Source organism: Myotis daubentonii, chromosome X (assembly GCF_963259705.1).
Source record: "Myotis daubentonii chromosome X, mMyoDau2.1, whole genome shotgun sequence".
Lineage (NCBI taxonomy): Eukaryota > Metazoa > Chordata > Mammalia > Chiroptera > Vespertilionidae > Myotis > Myotis daubentonii.
Window position 1 is genome coordinate 137,312,621 of NC_081861.1, and position 20,619 is coordinate 137,333,239.

The following is a 20,619-nucleotide window of genomic DNA, read 5'->3' on the forward strand; positions in this document are numbered from 1 at the left end:
TCCTCTCTGAAATTAAAAGATATATTTTTTTTAAAAAAGAGGACCCTCTAGATCAGTGGTTCTCAACCTTGGCTGCACATTGGAATCACCTGGGAATCTTTTTAAAATCCTGATTTCTGGGCCTCATCCTCCGGAAATTCTGTTTCTTTGTGATGGGGTGGGGCCACATGAGTAACAAAGAAACAGAATTTCCAGAGGATGAGGCCCAGAAATCAGGATTTTAAAAAGATTCCCAGGTGATTCTCATGTGCAGCCAAGGTGGAGAACCACTGCCCTGGATGGAGAACGCTGGCGATTGCACAGCTCCGCCAGCAGCCTCTCAGACGCCCTGCCCTGTGCTTGCGGAGCTTCTGAGCAAAGGCAGAGGCTTCGTCCACAGAGGGAATCGGCATGTCTGGGGGCATCTCAGGCAGACGGACACCCCCACCCACCCACGCACTCAGAAGGCCAGGCCAGCTCTCTCCGTTGCTGCAGAACACAGAAGTGTTCAGATTCTTCTTCTGCTCCACTGTGTATGTGTATACACTTGACATTCAGTAACTACCTATCAATTGAGGATATTCTAAAAATTGAAGAATACACTTGTACTAAAATATATCCCCAAAGTTTCATATGCTGTTATTACTATTTGTTATGGGATAGTAAATTCAGGGTTTGTCATATAAATATGTTTGACGTCTTTTTTTTTTTACTGAATTCAGAGAGGAAGGGAGAGGGAGAGGTAGAAATATCAATGATAATAATCATTGATCAGCTACCTCCTGCACACCCCTCACTGGGGATAGAGTCTGAAACCCAGGCATGACCAGGAATGGAACCGTGACCTCCCGGTTCACAGGTCCACACACAACCACTGAGCCACACTGGCCAGGCAAATATCCGTTCTTCATGGAAACAGAGAAATCAGGCCTCCGTGGTCTTCCCCTTTGTTATGTAAGAGCTCGGTAACTGTCAATCTGCTTGAAACCGGTTCAGCTCCTAAGCATGAATTATTCTAACCAAATAGACAAAAGTAGTTCCAGGTTCTCAACCAGGCCATATTGCCCTGCCCACCCCCACCCCCACCCCCACCCCAGGGGACACGTAGCAATGCCCGAAGCACTTTTGGTTGCCGTGACTTGCAGGGGTATGCTACTGGCATCTATGAATAGAGGCCGCTGGTGCTGCTAACCATCGGACACTCCATAGAACAGCCCCACAACAAAGAACTAGCCAGCCCCGTTCTGGTGGAACACCTGCCCCGGCTGGCTACGCCAGGACACTGCCCATCAGCAACACAGCAAGGTGAGCAAGTCAGCACACTTCTCTAAGTCACCAAGTCACTGAGCACACACCATCACCAGGAGCAGCCGAAACAGCGAAGGCGTGTGAGTGGGGTTCATGGGAGGCTTTCGGGCGGACCCCTGGTGAGTCTCAGTCCTCCTAAGGCTGTGGTCGGCAAACTGCAGCTCGGGAGCCACATGCGGCTCTTTGGGCCCTTGAGTGTGGCTCTTCCTAAGCCTTAGGAGTACCCTAATGAAGTGAATAACAATGCACCTACCTATATAGTTTCAGTTTAAAAAATTTTGCTCTCAAAAGAAATTTCAATCGTTGTACTGTTGATATTTGGCTCTGTTGGCTAATGAGTTTGCTGACCACCGTCCTAAGGTGTCAGCCAGATTCCTTTGGTGCCCTCCCCATCTCACCTGCCTTAATCCAAGCATCGGCTAACTCCCGGCCCCTCGCTCCCTTCACAATTCCTCTGACATAATCCCTGCCTCTTCTAGGCCTAGTGCCCCTGATCGCTCTAGCTCGGGCCCATCACCATCTGTGAAAACCGCTGCTGGTTCCCAACTGGCCTCCTTCTCTAGGAAATCCCCCCCACCCTCTGTCCCCGAGGTGGCGAGCTCATCAGATCCGAGTCGGTGTCTAATGTGAGCAAGACTCCAGGCTCAGTCCACAAGCAACAAGGAGGCTAGGGGTGTGGTGAGGAGAAAATGGACATCAAATGCTTAGTAAGATACCACCTAAGCCTGCAATAAACGCCCGCTACTGGGCTGTTATCACAGACACCACGCTGACAGATGCCTCCACGCTCACTAGGAACAAAACGCATGCGGCGCATTGGTTTCCTACAGCTGCTGTGAACGAACGGCCTCAAACCAAGTGGCTTAAAACAACACAGAGGCGCTCTGGCCAGTGTGGCGAAGTGGCAAGAGCACTGGCCCTGGCACTGAAGGGTCTCGGGTTCAATTTCCGGTCAAGGGCACGTACCTGGGTTTCAGGTTTGCTCCATGCTCCCGGTTGGGCACATGGAGACAACCAGTCCATGTGTCTCCCTCACACAGATGTTTGTCTCTCTTTCCCTGTCTCTCCCCCCGCTTCCTCTCTCCCTCCTACTCTCTCTGGAAAGCAATGGAAAAAATATCCTCAGGTGAGGATTAACAAAACAAAACATAAAAAAACACAAATGCATTGTCTCACAGCTCTAGAGGTCAGAAGTGCACGATCAGTTTCATTCGGCCAAAATCGAGGTGTCAGCAGGGCTGTGTGCCATCTCCGGCTCTACGGAAAAACCTAGGTCCGGGCCTCTTCCGGCTTCTGGAGCAGGGGTGGGGAACCTTGTTTGTGCCCAGGGCCATTGGGGTATTTGTAACACCATTTGAGGGTCTTATAAAAACATCAACTTAAAAATGAGCCTGCTCTATTTGGTCAAACATTCATTTAACTCATCCCTAATGCCTTGGCAGGGCCAGACCACATGATTTCTCGGGCTATCTCCTACGGGCTGCGGGCCGCACGTTCCCCAGCCCTGTCCTGGAGGCTGCCTGCGTGATGGGCTCATGACCACATGACCCGCAACATCTGCTTCTGCTGCCACGTCTCCTTTCCTGACTGAGCCTCCTGTTTCCCTCTTGCAAAGACCCTCCTGCTTACACTGGGCCCACCAGCTAATCCGAGATAATCACCTCATCTCAAAGGTCGCAACGTAACCCCGCCTACAAACGTTATTTGCCATAGAAGGCAACTTACTAACAGGTTTCAGAGCCGAGGACACGGACATCTTTGCAGGGTCATTATTCTGCCTACCACAGGAGGGGTTAAATGTCAGATGGCAATGGATGCCAGACAGAAATAACCAGTGGGTACAACACAGTGCAAGGGGCGCAGATCTGGCCACGGGAGGGCTGAACTCCGACGCTGTCCCTCACTGGTTCTGGGAATCAAGGTTGCTAAGTCACCCACCCTTGGCCTAGTTTCCTCACCGGCCCACCTACACCTGTGCAGCCTTCGTGGGCTTTCAGTAAAAGCATCACGCAAATGCCTAGAGCACTTGGCTCATGGTAAGCGTTCCACATATGTCTGCCATAACCACAGAGCCAAGGGATTTCAGCGGGGGGAACCAGGAGGCAGCAACAGCGTGGTGCGGCCTTAGCGGGAAGGAAAGGACACCAGCGCCCTGTAAGCCCCACGGAGGCAGGGACCAGGCTGCTGGTGCTCGGCACTGCGGTCCCGGACGCTGGAAGAGTGCCCAAGACTAAGAGGCTGTGCAACAGTGGGCAGATGGGTACATGGATGGATGGATGGATGGATGGATGGAGTGGGGGTTGGGCAGTTGGGTGGCACAGTGGAAAGAGCACTGGCTCCTGGGCAGAAGTTCAAGTCCCTGTCCCTCCAACTCCCAGAAGGACGCACACCTTGACTGTGGCCCTCAAGTGTGAAATGAGAAGTTTGAACAGGACAGTCCTAGCTCTTCCAACCCTGACGCTGTGGTATTCTAAGCTATGTGTGGTCTCCCCTACAAAGACTCTGGGTCAAACTGTCCGATTCCCTCATTTATTCCGAACACGTCCAGCACTTCCCCATCTCCAGCACTTTCCTCATGTTCCCACTTTTCTTCCCCAGCGCTGAGAAAGCCCCAAAACCCTCAATCCAGAAGCTAGATGGATGAGAATAAAGATCACCCCAGGCTCAAGTGAGTCCTCCCTCCTTTTCCTGGAAGCCATCACCAGCTGCTAATAGTACCTGGTAACCACCATTGTCTTCATTTTACATGTCTGTCTCTCTCTCCCAGACAAACGTCCCCATCTACTGACCTAGCACACAGGAGGCCAAGAACTTCCGAAGTTCTTCATTTTACTGGACTTAAAGGGGAATAACTGAACTCAGTAGAATTTAACGCTGCTTTTATTCCATCGGATGAATTATTTCATTTCTTGGAAAGGCAGCCAACAGGAGCAAAAGGACCTGGGCTGGAAGCAGCTCCCCAGGCTCACCACGTGACCTTTAACTCGTCACTTGCCCCAAGGGCTCCTGAAGTAGAAGTTACAGAGACGGTGAAGCACATTGCTTCCACTTCCAAAATCAGAGTGAAAGGGAAGAAAAGGAAACTTAAGAGATTTCCAAACATCCGGGAGCTATTTTTGAAAATGAATGACTTTTCCATTCACTTTAAAAAAAAAAAAAGGAAGGAAAGAAAAAGAAAGATATTAGACCAAGAATAGACCAAGAAGTAGTTGTTGATCATCTAAGAACATCATGGAAGAACATTCTTGCAGGAGTCCACCCCTTATGTCCTTAAAATCAAGTCACGCCCACACACCCATACAAACACTACCTATAAATGAAAAAAGGAGGAATCATTACTTGTTTATCAGCAAGTTTATATAATACCTAAATAGACTCTGTGGGATAAATATAGTAAGCGTCCTATTAATTAATACTAAAGTGTTCCAAGAAGGTAGCAATCAGTGATGTCATCTGGCTCTGTTCTGTGGGGCTCCAACCTGGCAAATTCCCCAACCGTGGATTGTTTTCTCCTTAAAGCGATAGCCTGCCCAAAGGACTTTTACTATTCCCACAGAATTCTTCCATGTGGCGCAGGCCACATCCATCTCGTGAACAAAGGGTCCCTACAAGCGTTTGTTGTGCTATCATCTGGGCCTTCCACCATCATTGTGACCATTTACACTCTGTTTTGATCTCCAATGTGCTTCGGGTCACCATTCTTCAGCTGCTCGAGGCTGGCGTTTCCAGGAGTGGACTAGTACAATGAAACGGCGCGAGGGCACAGGGACCCTAAAGCCGCACCCACCCAGCCCATCTAAAGGACAGTATCAACACAACCCCTCAGGAAGCACACGTATGGATGTACAACCGTCGAAGGCACTGGCTTTTTCCAAAGGAAGCAAAAATGTTCTTCCCATATTTTCCACCTAAGTGGGAAATGCCCTTTTATACAGTGGTGCCTGAACTCTGAGCTCAGATAGGTAGAATACCACAAAAGACTCGCCCATAGAAACTACCAGCCACAGAAATGGCGAATGAACTCTATATTTTTAAAGAAAGTTTTTGGGTACGATTCCAAAAACTCTGAAAATTATACTCACGGTACCGACCTGCAGAGATAGTGCATTTAAACCTAAGGTAGGTTCCCAAACTAAAGAATTCTGTTTTGAAAATTCGGAGATGTTTCCAGCCACATCTGTAAAGTTGTTCCCTTAGGCTACAACCTCTTTGTTGTGACTTGAAAAAGAAAGTACAGCCACAGTAATTCACCAACATGCCCTGAGCCAGCAATATCAAATGCTGTTAAACACAACAATAAATGGAATGAACAGAAAACTCTAGAAGGGATTGTTTACCACCCTTGGCCCTCGGGGGTTACTTCACTTACAACAGTGTATTTCATACTATTACAGTTTGTGCTAAATTACATATGAAATGTTTTAAGTCAGCAACAATGTGCACCTCACCTACTATGTCGAAATTCCTCCATAATTTCCATTTCATTTTTCATTTTCTCTAAGAACCTATCGAGTTGCCTCTCTCCTGCCAGTTGTGTCTTTGGAAGCTATTTGGGGGGAGTTCTCATTTCTTGAACACCATTTTCTGATCACATGAATCAAAGGCCACTCAAAAGGGGTTTTAACTGTCAGACGCATATGGGCAAAATGTGCTCCAACAGTTTTTTCCGTACAGTAAAACAAGTCCAACTTTAAAGGACAACCGGTCACCTATAAAAATCGGCAGGGTTCTGTTTTGAAAGAAGAAGAAGAATGACTATTACACCATTTACACCCTTCAGAGACTCCCCTTAAATGTTTGTGGCTTGCTGAGCATTCCATACATATTTCGGGCAAGGTATTATGGGAGCTGCAGTGCAAGCTGTCCCCTGCTGAATTCTCACTCACTATAAAAACAATGTCTCATAAAAGTATACACATGTTTTTACTTTACAAAAAAATGTAAAATATCCACTTTTGTTCACTCAGGCGACACTTGCAGCATTAGAAACAAGACTTTTTTAAAAAGTCTGCAAAGGGGGAGCAGGTCATTGAGTAACACAGACTTCTGGAGGAGAGAGGAGGCACCGTGCATGAAATGCACAGAAAGCTGACTTCTGGAGGGTCGGCACACCTATGTCCTGGGTCACTCCACAAACAAGGAAATTCTTGCATTTATACTTCTCATCCCGAATCCCCACGCCAATGGAACCACAACTGTTTTATATTACCCTCATAAAATAAGCCTTAGCCTTTTCTAAGCAAAATGGGATTCTTAATTGGTTCATTTTCCAGTTGTTTGGGTTTTTAACACACACACACACACACACACACACACACACACACACACACACAGCATAAAAGGGCACCACATTCCAGGCAGTTCTAGCAATTCCAGAACCATCCAAGGCTTGATCAAACAGCTGTGGCTCTGGCCTCTGGTTAAAATTATAATATGATCTCACCTGATTTTCAAAATAACTAAGCATCCTTTTAACCCATAAAACTGTGCCAGGACTACCTACGTTTCTGAGTCCAGGGTTTGCAATGTTAGGGCGCCACAACGCTTTTGCTTTGTTGGGCTTTGTTTTGCTTTTCCCTATCCGAACCCAGAAAAACTCTTCAAACAATAATTCAAGCGGCTTCCCTCCTGCAAGTTTATTTTCCAGCGCCAGTGCCATGCAGCGCTGCCTTTCCTGGGCAGGTAGGCGGAAGCAGGCGCGATGTCACCACACTTGGCCTTTTCAAGTCTTAAAATCACTGGGAAGCCCAGAGTGTTTCCTTTCTGGCACTCGGGCCGCGGACAAAATTTGCTCCAGACAGGACAAGATATCAGATAACCGCGGGAAACACTCGGTTTCACCAGAATTCCCAAGCCCATGAAAAATGCATCTCAGCAAAAGCAGCTGAACCATTGAAAAGGTTCAAGAAAAGCACCATTCCGGGGACTTAATGACATGCAAGAATTCGTGTTTGACTCCATACGGCTTATTTGCATGAATAATAAGACAACCTAGTGCCCTATTCATCGCTTGCACAAAGGGGAAAGCTAAAATTCAACTCTTGTTTTTCGTTTCTTCCACAAGCATCTGGGTCTAATCATACTCCCTTCTGGCCGCAGTACACAAGGCTGTTTCAATCAGGATTTTAACTCAATGTTTCAGGCGCTAGAGAGTAACTACCCATCACAGCTGGGAAGAGGCTCTCCCGAACCCCAAGACCTGGGAACCCCGGAGGTGTCCCGCCTGGCAGCGGTCCCTGGATGGAAACCAGGCTGAGCCCGCCCGACAGGGAGCCCGCACCGGCCAGCTGGGCGCGAGTCTGTGCTCCAAGGTGACAGCTCCTCCGGCCACCGCGGGGCCGGGGTGCTGGCGGGGCGACGCCGGGGGCGGTGGGCCGCAGCGGCCCGGCGGGGATGGGCGAGGCCGCGGCGGAAAAAGGAAAAGAGGGCCATCCGTCAGCCCCGGGAGAGGAAATTCCAGGCGCCCAGCTCCCAGGCGCCGGTCACCGGGTGACGTGAGGGAACCCAGTCCGTGTGTCCGCCGCGGCGGGGGCCGGGAGGAGGCCGGGGTTCCGCGCTCCGGGGCCCGAAGCCGGGAGAGGTGGTGCCTCGATCCTCAGCCGGGGCCCCGGGGATGGGGACGTGGGGGCGCCCTGCTCGTCGCCCCGATCCGGGGACCTCCCGGGGTCCCCGAGCCCGTCCCCGAGCCTCCGGGATGGGGCATCCGGGGGCCGGCCCGGGCCCCGCGCCGGCGCCCTTACCGGTCTCGGGGGTCGATCCACGACGTCTGGCGCGTGTTGTGGTCGATGTAGAAGACGCGGCCGTCGTAGTCGCGCGCCTCCTCCCAGCCGGCGGGCAGCGGCAGCTCGGCGCTCTCGCGGGCCCGCAGCGGCGCGGAGGGCGCGGGGGGCGCGGGCGCGGCGGGCGCGGCGGGCGGCGGCGGCTCCCGCGGGGTCGGCACGGACGGCGGCTCCCGCGGGGCCTCGCGCGCCTGGCCCCGCCGCCGCCGGCGGCCGCCGCTCAGCCACGGCATGACGGCGCGGGCCCCGCCGCCGCCCGGCCGCCCCGCGCGCGACGCCTCCTCCGCCAGCACTAAGGCCCGGGGCCCGAGGAGCGGGGGCGGCCGCGGGGAGCCGCCCGCCGCGCCCGGTGCATCCTCCGCCGGGCGCCCGTGCCCCGGCGCCCGCCCGCCGCCCGCGGGTCCGGCGCGTGGCCGTGCGCGCAGCCGGCCCGCTCGGTCCGGGTCGTGCGAGTCGCTGTCGCGCGGAGAGTCACAGTCCCGGAGCGGCGGCCACCGCGGCTGCGGGTGACTCCTCGGTTCCCGCGGCGCGCCCGGCCATCTTCGTTCCTCAGCGCGGCTCGGCCGGGAGGGGCGGGGCAACGGCAGGCCACGCCCCCTTCCCGCCCTCGGCCCCGCCCCCTCCTGCTCCGTTCCCAGGCCCGCTGCAGCGCCTTCCATCTCCGCCGGCCGCTCCGCCTCCGGTCTCCCTCGGGGCCGCTCTGCGATCCGCTCCGCTCCTCTACCCTCAGCCCCCACCCGGTGCGCAGCTTCTCCTCCTCCGACCCGGCCGGCGGCTCTTTTTCCCCCCATCCCTCACACTCCTCCCCCCATGCCCCGCGCTCCTCCCTCTCCCCTCCCGTTCCCCTCCCGCTGCACCACCTCGTCCAGCCTCCCCGGGAAACCGCACGGGGGCCAGGATGGGCGCCACCGCGTCCGTCCGCCCCCGGGCCACCGCGGAGGGGAGGGGGGGCCGCGAGGACGGTGCCCCACCCGGGCTGCAGGCGCGGCCTGTCTAGGCTGACTCCTTGGGGCCCAAACAATTCCCGGGGGGACAGGGCGGTCACCTCACTTCACCCAGTCCCCGGGGCCTGGGTCCTCGCCTCTGCCTTCTTGGGGTGCGAGGGAGCTGTGCCCTGGGGTCTCCCTAATAGCAAGCTGGTCTCGCGAATGCGGGTAAAGCCCCGAGGGGAGCCCGAGGGGGCGAGTAGGGGAGGAGGAGCCCGAGGCCCGGTCCTCCTGGGTGGGGCGGGGAGCTGGGCAGGTGGCCACTTGGTGTCCTCGGAGAGCCTCGGAGCGCTTGTCCGGAGTCCCCGCTCTGGGCCGGGCCCCTTGCACTGCCCTGAGTGTTTCTGACTGGAGGAATCCATAGTCTGAGCGCAGACCCAAGTCGGCTGGGGAGCAAGCCAGTTCCACTCCGAAAACATGAAACCTCAATGATAATTCATGTTCCACTCACAGCTCATAGCGGGGGAAACTGAAGTCCGAACTTGGGGTTCTCTCTGGCTCCAAAGCCCCCCAACCACTTAGTACTGCAGATCCCTGGCCGGAAGACTTAATGTCAGGACAATATCAGGGAGGTTATAAAACACTATTAACAGTGATGCAAAACGATCTAGTAAAAAACTTAACAGGGCCCAGTGTGGCTGAGGGGCTGGGTGTCCACCCAGGAACCAGGGGGTCACCGTTCGATTCCCAGTTAGAGCATATGCCTGGGTTGTGGGCTCGACCCCAGTAGGGCATGTGCAAGAGGCAGCCGATCCATGAATCTCATCATTGATGTTTCTATCTCCCTCTCCCTTCCTCTCTGAAATGAATAAAGACATATATTTTTTAAAAACCCTAACAGGTATCCAAACGGAGATACACAGGAGAAGAGACTAGAGGGAACCGGTCCAAAATGCTCGCAGTCATTTGCATTCCTTTAGGGGGAGGAATTTTTAAAAAATCATTTACCTTCCAAATTGTATGTCAAATGATCATATCACTCTTAGAAGGGGAACATTGTTTTTAAACAGAAGAATTCGAAGGCATGGAAACTGCTCAGGGGGACGCATCCAAGGAGGGCCTCTCCTCCCCTCCTCCCACCACGTACCTGCCCCCACCCGCATGTTTTATGCCGGAAATGCCATGACCGGAGTCCTTTTAGTGCAACCTGCGCGGTTATGAACTGGCCATGGGAGAGTGGGGCGAGTATCAAAAAAGCAAATACTTGGTGATTTTCAGTTGCAGGGAATGCCCAATACAGAGTGCCCCCAGCTCTGACACCTTCCATGCCGACTGGCATGATTTACGGCCCAAAGGACTGCCACTGCCTTCTTTTCCCCTCGCTCCCTGCCCCGCCCCCCACCACACACATCTCACCACCCTACACCGCCTGGCTGCAGCGGCCTCCTGGCCCTCCCAGGCATCATATCATCTCACAATGTCACAAATCTGGGCGCTCCCGCTGGAGATGGCCCTGAATGGGGCCGGAGCGTGTGGGAGGACGGCCAGCCTCTGCGGGGGGAGGTGGAGAGAAAGAACACCCGCTCAGGGGAGGAAGGGCAAGAGGAAAAGTAGCAGTCAAGAGTAAGGGCTGGGGGAAGGTCCATCCATTAGGAGCTGAGGCCTTTCCCTGAGGGGGACACGGGTGAGGTAGTCGTTCAGCCTGGCAGCGAGGATGCACCGCAGACCTACTACGTGCAGGCATCGTGCTGGTGCTGGGGTGCTGTAGAGAACAGGACAGTTGGTGCCCACCCCACCGCCTGAGTCTGCGAGGAGACAAAGAAATAGGCACTTAGGACTGTGACCTGTCTACAGACGCAGCCAGGGTCCCAAGCTCAAATTGGGGGCTCTGGAGGCCTCGTGAGACCGAAAGGAAGCCTTCTTGGATGAGGAAACTGAGGCTCAGGTCTCCGGATTTCCCAGTTCTGAGCCCTTATTCCTGGCACGTGGAGCTGCTGTCATCAAACACTCGTTGATTTGCATAACAGATGCGGCGCCCCACCCAGCTCTCCTTGGCTGGGGCTGCAGCCTTTCAGAGGATTAGCCTTGGCTGACAGATGTCTCAGGCGACCGCCCACCCCCCAGGGACCCTTCTGCGCTTTGACAGCCCAGCCCCCTTGCCTCGGTGAGACACCCGCTAGTGCACCTCACACTCCAGAGCTGCCCTGGCCACCCTGGCTTTGCTAGCTCCTCCCTGCCCCAGCCTGCCTCCCAGGCCTCCATCAGTCGGCACCCCATTCCCTCCCTCTCCTGAGAACCCCGCGGCAGGCACAGCTTCGAGGAGGCCTGACCTAAGGGAGCGGGCTGCGCGCACTGGCTCCCTCCCAGGCACTTAGCAAATATGAATGGTTTGATCATCATAACAACATCTACTGTATCTCTAGCGGCATTTGCACCCGAATAGCGAACCCAGCAGAGTGACACGCCTGCCTGAGAGGAGAGATCGGAGACCCTCACGGAAGAAGCTTTCTCCACAGCCCTGGGCCGCTGGGGCTCAGATAAAGCGAAGGAGGCCCGTTGCATTCATCTTCCTGAAGCCAGCCGACTGGGAAGAGGCCAGAACTGGGGGGGGGGGGGGGGGGGGGCCGAGGCCTGTCTATTGCACCATGCGTCCTTTTGACTTGGAGTGTTTGTGCAGGCAGCTGCTGATTGCCCCTAAAGACCGGTGCAGGGGGTTGGGGTGGAAGAGAAGTTGGTTGGGGGTGAAGGGACTCGGCTCCCCAGCTCTGCGGCAAGTTAGGGAGCCGCGTGCGCGGTGTTCATTGTTAGGGAGAAGAAGGCCCGTCTTTCTTACAGGCAAGCGGGGCTTTCCCTGTTGGACAGAAAGCACATGCGCGCACAAAGCACTGTGGGGAAGGAATCTTCGGTCTTAGCCGAGCGCACAAGTATGCATTCTTTATGGCCCCCGTGTTAAAACCTCAGCCTCGCCAACAACAAAAGCACAAACATTGCAGCGACCTCTCCTCCCACCCAGATTTCTGATGGAAAAAGCGGCGCAGGAAAAACCCACTTGGGCCCTCGGTAATCGAGACGCAAATACTTGTCCTCCGCGCGGACCCTCTGGGAAATCCCCTCGCAGAACAGTTTCTTTAAGATGCTTGTTAAGGAGCAAATCCAACACACTCCTCGCATGCCAGACCGGCGAGCGCAGAGTCTGAAGAATTTTACTCTCAATTAGATTCGGCCTTCGCTCCCCGCCCCTCTCCCCAAAGGGGAGCCTTTGTTTCCAAGAGGAAGGTACAAGCTGCGCGCACACGGGGCTTGAGCGGCTCCTAGCAGAGGGGGCGCCGTGGAGGTGGCAACCATGGCGTCTGAAATGGCAATCATCGCGTCCGAAAGGAGAGACATAAATCCTGCCGGAGAAGCCTCGCTTACTTGTGTAAACAATCGCGTGTTCTAGGAAGTGACACATTGGGTGATTCTGTACAAGTGCTAAGAGGGAAACGGAAATGGGCCGATTGGGCCTGAAGAAGAAATGGCTCATTGTTTGGCATTCTTCAAATGCTGGACTAATGACTCGGTTCTGGGCGCTTCGGGGACAGCATTTGATTAATGCAAATGCGCGCTCTTGGGAGGAGCTTCCATACGATGCTCGCTCATCCCCGCCTTGCGGCCTAGGGACTGCGAAGGAAGAGTAACCTAAGCCCACACCGCTCCGGGCTCAGGGGCTGGCCTGGGGAAGGGTCGCGGTTGTGCCTGGAGCCTTCGCTTCACGCCATGATCTCTTTAACTTAGACGCTTATTGACTTGTGCTGGGAAAAGGCTTTGTTTAGACCTGATGTGAGGACGGGGAGTTTGGGAGCACTTCCCTCAAATGGGACTTCCTTGATTTGTGTGGAGGCGGCCCATCCTGAGGTGAAGTGTTTTTCTCTTTCCTAATGGTCCGCTCAGCAGAGACACAGGGCACTGGGGCTGAGCCAGGCAGCCTGCATTTGGTCCATGGCCCTGCTCTCGCCTGCGCTGTGTCCGCTTCTCCAAGCAAAGCGATGTCCTTGGAGTCGGGTCAAGGCCATCGTGATGTAGGCGGACTCCATTTGCACCTGGGTTACTCCAACTCAGGTTTAAAAAAATGGTAGAGCAATTTCCCTCCCAAACTTAGAATACTCTAGTCACCCACTTCCTTCCTCTCCAGTCTGCGCTCCCGTAGCTACATTTTTACTCCTTTCCCTTCCCAGCCCATGGGTTACAGTCAACACAATGCTGCGAGCCAATTGGAAATGGATTCCAGGCCAACCATCATTTCGGGAAGACGCAGCTGCCATGAGCCAGCCTCCTCCAACACGCTTCCTCCTGGCTGCATCCTCTCCTGTGTGGGATTCTGCCTCTGGTCCCCTGTGTATTTGCAAAAACAGATTCTTAAACTGCAGACCTCTGCTTCCCGGGCCAAGCGGAGCAGCTTGGAAGGCTCGGGCCTACAGAGACGAGCAGGAGGCTTCGGCAGACACAGCCGAGCGGTCTCTGGGTCATTAACTTTTTTTTTTCATTTGATGACACTCGCGTTATAAATGAGTCTCTTCTGTAGCATGAATGGAACCGTTCTGGAACACATGTAACCTCCCTAGATCCGAGAGCAACAACCCGGGACGGAGGTCATATATCAGCGCTTGTCGAGCGGAGCGGCTGTGGCCCCCAGGGAACATCTGGCAGGGTCTGGAGACGTTTTTAGTTGTCAGAACCGGAGGGAGGGGGTCTACTGGCATCCACTACTCGGCTATCCCATCGGACCTCCGTAGTGGTGAGGGTTCTCCGGAGAAACAGAGGCAACAGGGCGTGTGCATGTGTGTGTGTGTGTGTGCGCGCCTATGTGTATTCATCATAAGGAATTTGCCTACGTGATCCTGGAGGCTGACAAGTCCCAAGACCTGCAGTCAGCAAACTGGAGACCCAGGATAGCCGATGGCGTAGTTCCAGCCCAAGGCCAGGAGGCTGAGACCCAGAAGAACGGATGCCTCAGTTCAAGTCCAAAGGCGGGAGAACACAGACGCCTGGCTCCAGCAGCCAGGCCCTCAGTGGTGGGAGAGGGGATATTGCTGTTTTAATCAGACCTTCCACTGATCAGACGAGGCCCACCCACCTCTGCTGTCCTTAGGCTACTGATCTGAAGGCCCAGCCCACCCAGGAACGCCCTCGCAGACGCGCCCAGAGTCGCCTTTGGCCCAATGTCTGGGCCCTCCGCAGCCGGGTCAGGGTGACACTTCTGACTCCATCACCAGCTGCTCTGTTTCTAGGCCCCATCCTGCTCACAGCATGGTGCGTGGACCAGCAGCAGGGGCATGGCCGGGGAGGGGGGGCGCGCTACTGCAAGGCCCAGCCCAGCCCCATGCCTTGGCGAAGCGCTGTCTTACACACAGAGGGGGTAGGGGATGGGGGGCATGTAAAAAAAGAGGTTTGAACAGATTGATTCAAAGAGCCATCTGGGTAGAGCTCTCGCTGCTCCACCTCATAATCAGTCGGGCATATTTTCCAGCTAACAGGTGCCAAACCCTGCCCGCGACACAGCAAACGCCCACACTCGCTCCACATACGCACATTGAAGAGCCCAGATCTGGCCCTGGCCAGTGGGCTCAGGTGATTGGGCATCATCCCGTTGCTGGTTCGATTTCCAGTCAGGGCACATGCCCGGGGTTTGGAGCTGGTTCCCTTGTGGGAGGTGTCAGGAAGCGGCTGATCGATGTTTCCCTCTTACCTCAGTGTTTCTCCCTCTCCATCTCCCTGTTTCCCTCTTACCTCAATGTTTCTCTCTCTCCCTCTCCCTCCTCCTCTCTCTGAAAACCAATAAAAATAAATACATAAAGAAAATGAGGAAGCTAACTGCTGCCTTAAAAAAAAAAAAAAGAGCCTGGATCTGTTTGCCACTCGGCTTTAGGCCATGTGTCCATGACGTTCAGCCAGGCTCACCTGGCACAGAAGCAGAAACGGGCCAAGAGCCAGCCCCAGGCCAAGCACGCTGGAAGCAACGTTTGATTTTTGCCTGGTTTTCCTGGGGCCCCCACTCGGGACCAGCTGCATAGTTTTGGGGGGTACGTTTTGCAGTGCAAACGAGAACATGGGGCCTGTCTTAGTCCGTCTAGGTTGCTTGCACAACATACCGCACACATGGCTGGCTTATCAACAACGAATTTATTTCTCGTAGTCCTGGAGGCGGGAAGTCCAAGATCAAGGTGCCAGCATGGCCGGCTGAGGACCCTTTTCCGGGTCGCATAGTGGAAGGGGTGAGGGAGCCCTGGGAGGTCCCTTTTATTTGTTAAAATATATTTTTATTGAATTTTTACAGAGAGGAAGGGAGAGGGATAGAGAGTTAGAAACATCAATGAGAGAGAAACATCGATCAGCTGCCTCCTGCACACTCCCCACTGGGGATGTGCCCACAACCAAGGTACATGCCCTTGACCGGAATCGAACCTGGGACCCTTGAGTCCGCAGGCCAATGCTCTATCCACTGAGCCAAACCAGTTAGGGCGGGAGGTCCCTTTTAAAAGAGCATTGATTGGCCCCAGCTGATTTGGCTCAGTAGCTAGAGCATCGGCCTGCGGTTCCAGGTTTGATTCTGGTCAAGGGCACTTGCCTGGGTTGTGGCTCCATCCCCAGTTGGGGGAAGCGCAGGAGGCAGCTGATCCATGATTCTCTCTCATCATTGATGTTTCTATCTCTCTTTCCCTCTCCCTTCCTCTTGGAAATCAATAAACATATATTTTTTTAAAAATAAAAGAGCATCGATCGCATTCACGAGGCCTCATCATCAGGACCTAAGCAGGGATGGGGTGGGGGTGGGGACTAGTGTGGAATTTGGAACATTCCAAAGGTACATGATCCTTATCCCAAACGTACGTGCTCCTGCTACACTCGCCAGAAGAAAGACAAGTCAACATGACGTCCCTCTCAGGAAGAAAACAGCACGAGCTATGAGGCAACTCTGCCCTAAGACCCAAACCCAATCTCATCAAAGCATCTAGAAAGATTCCATGGATTCCAAGGTCTTCTTAGCAGATAAAAGGGTATCTTGGATTCTTGGAGTGCAAAGGTCTTTAGAGCTAGAGGGAAAGTACATAGTTTGAGAACCACAGAAATACCAAATCCCATCGAGGGGCCAGTCCTGCAATGTGCCTGGGTACACAGAAGGATCGATAAGGCGTGCAGCTTAAACCTGAGGTCAGGGTCCCGAACCCACCTCCTGGGAAGCATAGCTCTGTGGACACAGCAATCATTAATAGGCCTCAAGTGGTCCATTAGGGTCACTGACAAAGAATCTAGCCGGGGGCCAGCCCAGTCCAGGATGCGTGTGCAGGCCAGTCATGGGACGGTGACTGCCTTCGCACTGGGGGACGCCCAGCTGCAGGGGGCGTAGGAAAAGTACAGGAGCGGTTCAGGCAATCAAGCTGGAGGGCTGCCCTCTGAGGTGGAGAAGGAATGTGCGCCTGACTGTGTGCGTTTGTCAATTTCAAAGACTTTCTGAGCTTCGGGAGCCATTGCAAACGTCTAATTGGGTAATGAGTATAAACTTGTGATTTTTAAAAAACTCTATTTGTATTCATTTCGGAGAGGAAGGGAGAGGGAGAGAGAAGCACTGGTCAGCTGCCTCCGGCACAGCCCCCACTGGACATCGAGCCTGCAGCCTGAGCATGTGCCCTGACCTGGAACCGTGCCCTGACCGGGAATTGAACCCTAACCACCTGGTTCATAGGTCAACACTCAACCACTGAGCCACGCCAGTTGGGCTACACTTGTGATTTTATTTTTTAAAAAATTTCTTTGTTTAAGGTAATACACAATTGTTCTTATCCCCCCATTGCCCCCCACCCCCTACACTTGTGATTTTAATTGAAAACGAATTTTATATACAATAGTGGCACATTTGAAGAGAACTAAGTTGCACTATATAAATTTAATCTATTAGGTTTAGAAGTGGTTTGCATACTTGGGAGTGTATTTGTTAATTGGGACCATGAAAGTGATTAAGAAGAGAACCGAGTGCAGTACACCAAGAGTTTGCAATTTAAAATTCATGGAAGTGGCCCGGCCAGTGTGGCTCAGTGGTTGAGCGACGACCTGTGAGCCAGGGGGTCGAGGTTCGAATCCCGGTCAGGGCACATGCCTGGGTTGTGGGCTCGATCCCCTATGGAGGGCGTGTAGGAGGCAGCCAATCAGTGATTCTCTCTCATCATTGATGTTTCTTATCTCTCCCTCTCCGCTCTTCTCTGGAATCAATAAAAAAATATTTTAAAAAATAAAATAAAATAAAATTCATGGAAGTGTTTAATTACTGAAGTTTGCAACTGGGATCAAGTATTTTCCAAAGGCCCCTTAAAAGTGGTTGCTGTTATTTGCTAGACTTGAAAGCAACAAGAATAATCATAAAGTTTCTAGGCTGAACTTAAATGTTTAAAGAGAAACTAGGCATCTGAATGTGTAACTTAAATAAGTTGACTATCAAATTTGTAAAAGTTGACTATCAATTTATCAAATGACTAAATCATTTTTTGTGCATACACACACACCACTTTTGAGAGGTGTAGTCGCCACTTAGTCCAAATTATGGTGCTTACTTTTTTAAAAAAAATCACAAGTCCATCTTTGCAACCCTATGTCAATAATATGATCAAATACCAATATTGTTTATCAAATAAATTCCACCTAAGCTCAGAGACCGCGCTGGGCCCTCCAGAGCCTGCTCGGAGCTGATAAGGTCTGATATGATTCAACTTGCATTCCTGCTAAAGTGCTTGCCTTTCTGGCTTCGTGCACGAACCTGAATCTAATTTTCTGCCCTTGTCACGTTCTCATCCATTTACAGTGTGTGCGTGCGCGCGCGTGTATGTGCGTGTGTGCGCGTGTGCGTGCGTGTGTGTGCGCGCGTGCGTGCATGTGCGTGTGTGTGCGTGTGTGCGCGTGCATGTGCGTGTGTGTGCGTGCGTGCGTGCGCACGTGTGTGCGTGTGTGTGCGTGCGTGTGCGCGCACGTGTGTGTGTGTGTGTGTGTGCGTGTGTGTGTGTGGTTGTCATCTGAATACATTATTTCATCCCTACCTGGCTGATTTATGTGCCCTATAAACGACCAGCTTAACTCGGAGCCAATTTACCCAGTGGCCCTTTGCACCAGTGTGTGCTTTGCAAGGGGCTGAGCTCTGAGCGACTGAATTACAATGTGCTCTGACTGTGCCCAACGTGGGGAGCGTCACACTCCGCGGCCCACAGAGCAGCAGGGCCGGGCCTCGCCCCACACCTCCAGAATCACAATGTGCTTTTTAAGCAGAGCCCCGGGTCATTCCCAGGCACATTAAGGCTGGGGGAGCATCGGGCCGGGCCGAGCTCAGGTAACAGCCAGCTCTCATGGTAATGTTGTGTTGCTTGAGTTTCACGCTCAGCAGACTACATCGCAGCGTTTATTTATTTTAAATGAAAAGCTGACAGGTTCCAGTTCAATTAGTTCCATAAACTGTCCCTACAAAGTATTGAATGATGTGTGTATTTGTTACTGAGTTCATGCAAATGGCACTTGGGTGATTGGGACATAAACTCGGCACGTTAATGGGTCCATGGAAATCTCCCTCAATGGACACGGACAACGGGGGGCAGGGGGGGGTGAGGGCATGAGTGGGGGGTGGGGGTAACGTGGGGATAAGGACACATATGTAATATCTTAATCAATAAAAAATATATTAAAAAAAGAAAGAAATCTCCCATAACATGGGGGTGGGGGGCCCAGGGCCCCAGGAGGTGGAAGCTCCAGCAGATGAAATCCGGGGTGGGTTACAGGAGGTCACAGATGCATTTCTGTCGCTCATATCCAGGAAGGGAGTCTGGTTGCCTCCCGTTGAATGAGCACACGTTGTGCCTTGTTTGCCCGATCCAGTGTGGAGGAGGTGATGTCCCAGGACTCCCATCTCAGGCTTAAGAGAACTGGCACGTTCACATTCTTTTTTTTTTTTCCCTTCAATCCTCACCCGAGGATATTTTTCCATTGATTTTTAGGGAGAGTGGAAGAGAGAGGGAAAGACAGAGAGAAACATCTATGTGAAAGAAAACGCATCCATTGGTTGCCTCCTGCATGAACCCCGACCAGGGTCTGAGCCCGGGAGGAGACTGCAACTGAGGTACATGCCCTTGACCAGAATCGAACCCGGCACCCTTCAGTCCACAGGCCAACGCTCTATCCACTGAGCCACACCGGCTAGGGCCTGGCACTTTCACACTCTTACTCCAGGAAGTCAACCGCCATGGAAGAAGCCGGATTACTCTGAGACCCCCGTGCTCAAGGCCGCCAAGGAGCCACGTGAGAGGGAGCACCGAGGAGCCAAACGCTGGCTTCTTGCACCTTCCATCCTGGACGGCCATGCGGCCCAGTGAATGGCTGCAGCGGATTCCACACGGAGCAGAAGCCTCACTTAGCTGAGCCCCGCCTGACCCACAGAGTCACAGGCAAACAATAAAATACTGTTGCTTAGCCCGGCCAGTGTGGCTCAGTGGTTGAGCACCGACCTATGAACCAGGAGGTCAGGGTTCCATTCCCGGTCAGGGCACAGGCCCGGGTTGCGGGTTCAGTCCCTGGTGTGGGGCGTGCAGGAGGCAGCCGATCCATGATTCTCTCTCATCATTGATGTTTTTATCTTTCTCTCCCTCTCCCTTCCTCTCTGAAATCAATAAAAATATTTTCTTTTTAAATCCTGTGGTTTAAGCCATTGGTTCGGGAGGTGATTTGTTACACAGCATAACTATCTGTGACAAATGTATAGCCCTGTATCGCACCAACCTGCTTCCTGGCCATCACAGGACGGGTCTGCCAGCACCCAGAGGGGTTCCTAGGGGGTTCCTCCCCTAATGCGGGGGGGGGGGGAGGGGCGGCGGGGGGAGGAGAGGAAAGCAATGGAAGCTGAGGTACAGAAGAACTTAGAAACAGAAAGTGAGGAAAGACAGAAGAGATTGCGGCTGGCTTTGATGTGGCCGAGGGGCGCCCCCCACCCCATCACTGTGTCTCCTTTCTGTAAGTTTGGTTGAAGCATATCGTACCTACAGGTAAATGCACAGACATGTCTGGGCCTCAGTGAATTTTCACCAAGTGAACCTGCCCATCTCAGGGGCGCCCAGGTCAGGACTCGCAGTGCCCCCTCAAGGCCTCTCTGGGTCATTGACTGTCCCCCACAGGGTACCACCCTCCCAGTCTCTCTTAGCATAGTCAGTAATGCCTGTTTTGAAATGTTCTATCAACAAGATGCATACGACCGTATTTTTTGTATCTGGCTTCTTTTTTCTTTTTTTTTAAACTCAATTAGTTACTTTCTTTTTTAAATCCTCACTGGAGGATATTTTCCACTGATTTTTAGACAGAGTGGAAGGGAGGGGAGAGACAGAGAGAGAGAAACATCAATGTGAGAGAGACACATAGATTGGTTGCTTCTTGCATGCCCCCTAACCAGGGCCAGGGATCGAGCCTGCAACCAAAGTACATGCCCTTGTCTGGAATCAAACCCAGGGCTCTACAGTCCACAGGCTGGTGCTCTATCCACTGAGCCACACCATCCAGGGCCTGGCTTCTTCCAACTCGTGTTTGTGAGATTCATTCCTGCTGTGTGCAGTTTCGTTCACTTGGTCCCA

General features: G+C 53.1%; 1 protein-coding gene and 1 long non-coding RNA gene across 3 annotated transcripts in view; both read right to left on the bottom strand.

Annotated features, from left to right (window-relative positions):
* The window catches only part of WWC3 (WWC family member 3), a 111,206-nt gene extending 102,535 nt beyond the window's left edge, over positions 1–8,671 (bottom strand). Inside the window, exon 1 of one of the 2 annotated variants that reach the window (XM_059679301.1) lies at positions 8,028–8,671. In XM_059679301.1, coding sequence (XP_059535284.1) covers positions 8,028–8,299 — 272 coding nt within the window. In that variant the 5' untranslated portion in view covers positions 8,300–8,671. The remainder of the gene's footprint in view (positions 1–8,027) is intronic. The other variant, XM_059679302.1, reaches the window with a different exon arrangement.
* Positions 1–20,619, bottom strand: part of LOC132224201 (uncharacterized) — a 232,173-nt gene that overhangs the window by 171,275 nt on the left and 40,279 nt on the right. The window lies entirely within an intron of this gene.